Source organism: Propithecus coquereli, unplaced genomic scaffold (genome assembly GCF_000956105.1).
Source record: "Propithecus coquereli isolate 6110/MARCELLA unplaced genomic scaffold, Pcoq_1.0 Scaffold113, whole genome shotgun sequence".
NCBI lineage: Eukaryota > Metazoa > Chordata > Mammalia > Primates > Indriidae > Propithecus > Propithecus coquereli.
In genome coordinates this window covers 2,435,709-2,437,862 of record NW_012135303.1, presented here as the reverse complement: position 1 = coordinate 2,437,862, position 2,154 = coordinate 2,435,709, and the positions used below count along the sequence as shown (strand labels likewise).

Below are 2,154 nucleotides of genomic sequence, written 5' to 3'. Positions count from 1 at the left end.
AAATACCCCTCCCCTCTTTTTTCCATTATAGACAGAGAGTGCATGGGCTGAAGAATACGCTGAAAAGAAGAAAGGGTCTCACAAGCGCTCAGCATCCTGGGGAAGTACAGATCAACTTAAGGAGGTCAGGAAAATGGTTGTAAGGGAGTGGGTGTGGAAATTTGATCCTTTTGTTGACTAGTTCCTCGAAGTTGTGGGCAGCAAGTATTTATCATTTTCCATTTAATTTTTTTTTCTTTTTGACTTGAGAAGTAACGGAAAAACAGTTATTGTGTTGATCTGATAAAAGATTTAAATAAGGAATATACACATTACTTACCTGATTATATGTTTTTGTCCTTTTTTTTTTTTTTAGAGGAGTCCATACCTGTCAATATAATATAAACCTCAGTTTTATAAAATTGTAGTGATATAACAAATTCACACTTATTAATTTTCTATATATGGTAGTGTTTCTGAAATGCAGTAACCAAGTATAACTACGTTGATTATGGCTCTATGCTGTGATTAGCTTTTCATGCCTCTATGTAATGACATTTGCATTTTACACATAATGTAGAAATAAAAGAAAAATTCAATAAAGGAATAATATGGGATATTCATCGAGATTGCATTTGTTATTTAAAGATATTCGTGAATGTATTTCATGGCTGGAATTGATTTTTAAATACTGTATAATTCTTGGAGCTGTTGAAGGTTAGGTGTTCAATAAAGAAATCTAAATAAAAGTTGACTTATGGCAAGGGCAATGAGAAAAACTGTTATTTTTTTAATTCTTTGTGAAAGCTGCAATGTAATTTATTCTAAGTACTGAAAAGTTTGTGTAGTACTTAAGAAGCTTGAAGACCCAGAACAATGTTGGAACATAATTTTGTTTCTCTTAAAAGAAAGACACATATATACATACATATGTGTGTGTGTGTGTGTATATATATAAAATATTCTGTACAGTAAATAAGATTTTGTGGTATGGTTTAAGAATTCAGAGGACTTATTAAGGATGAGTTTTACTGGTTCTGATTAAGTAAGAATATGTTTTTATTTAGTGTGGAAAACACTCTGGTGTACTTGTTATTTTTTACCTTTTCAGATTGCAAAATTACGCCAGCAGTTGCAGAGAAGTAAACACAGCAGTCGGCATCATCGAGATAAAGAAAGACAGTCTCCATTCCATGGCAACCATGCAGCTATTAACCAGTGTCAGGTAGGAGCACAAATACCACAAAATCCAGAAAAAGGAATTTGTGATTTCCTGGTGATTTGTTATTTTGTTGGTAATTTTTCAGGACAAAAATATTCAAAAACATATTTGAAATAGTGATTTAAATACTGAATCACAGCTTTTATAAGAAAACAATATTTTCCTTTAGTGGCTTGAGATATGACTTCTAAGAGACATAGCTAATTATTTTGATTTACCATATTTTTGACTTTTATCAGTTCAGAATATTGAGGCAGAATAATACAGAGACATAAACATTGACTGTGGAACAGACCCTGCACTTACCCTTTTTAAGTCTCAGTTTCCTTATCTAAAGATTGGGGATAATAATGCCTGTCTTATAAAGCCTTTTGGTAAGGAAAAACCTTTATCTGCTTTGATTCCTTAATAGAGCCCTATGAACTGCCCTTGATGGCTCACTCAGAGAGCACTTTTCTTTAACTGAATTGAAATTGGCTGAGGTCTCTTGACAAGGAGAAAGCAAGTTCATTTCAGGTCCTATAATATGATTGAACTTTTCAAGTCTCCTAAGTGAAGCTTTGAGAATGGGAGAACCTAGATTCAATTTTTCTATCTCAACAGTAAGGCAGTAGGACCTGGGAGGTAGAGGGAAACTAGAAGGCTTAGTTCTGTGACTTTCAGATTATTTTATAGTATAGTGTTAACAAACTGTGGCCTGGAAACCAAGAATGACCTGCCACCTAGTTTTGTAAATAAAGTCTTACTGGAATACAGCCATTCTTATTTTTTATATATTGCCTATGGCTCCTTTTTGAGCCACAAAAATATACATTTGGCTCTCTGTATCCATGGGTTCCGCATTCACAGATTCAACCAACCATGGATCAAACATATTCACGAAAAAACAACAATAGAGGCCAGGCGCGGTGGATCACGCCTGTAATCCTAGCACTCTGGGAGGCCGAGGCAGA

General features: G+C 34.2%; 1 protein-coding gene across 1 annotated transcript in view; it reads left to right on the top strand.

Annotated features, from left to right (window-relative positions):
* FAM117B (family with sequence similarity 117, member B) overlaps positions 1-2,154 on the top strand; it is a 140,563-nt gene that overhangs the window by 99,474 nt on the left and 38,935 nt on the right. Inside the window, exons 3-4 of the mRNA XM_012655055.1 lie at positions 32-124; positions 1,091-1,204. Of these exons, the coding sequence (XP_012510509.1) occupies positions 32-124; positions 1,091-1,204 (207 nt within the window). The remainder of the gene's footprint in view (positions 1-31; positions 125-1,090; positions 1,205-2,154) is intronic.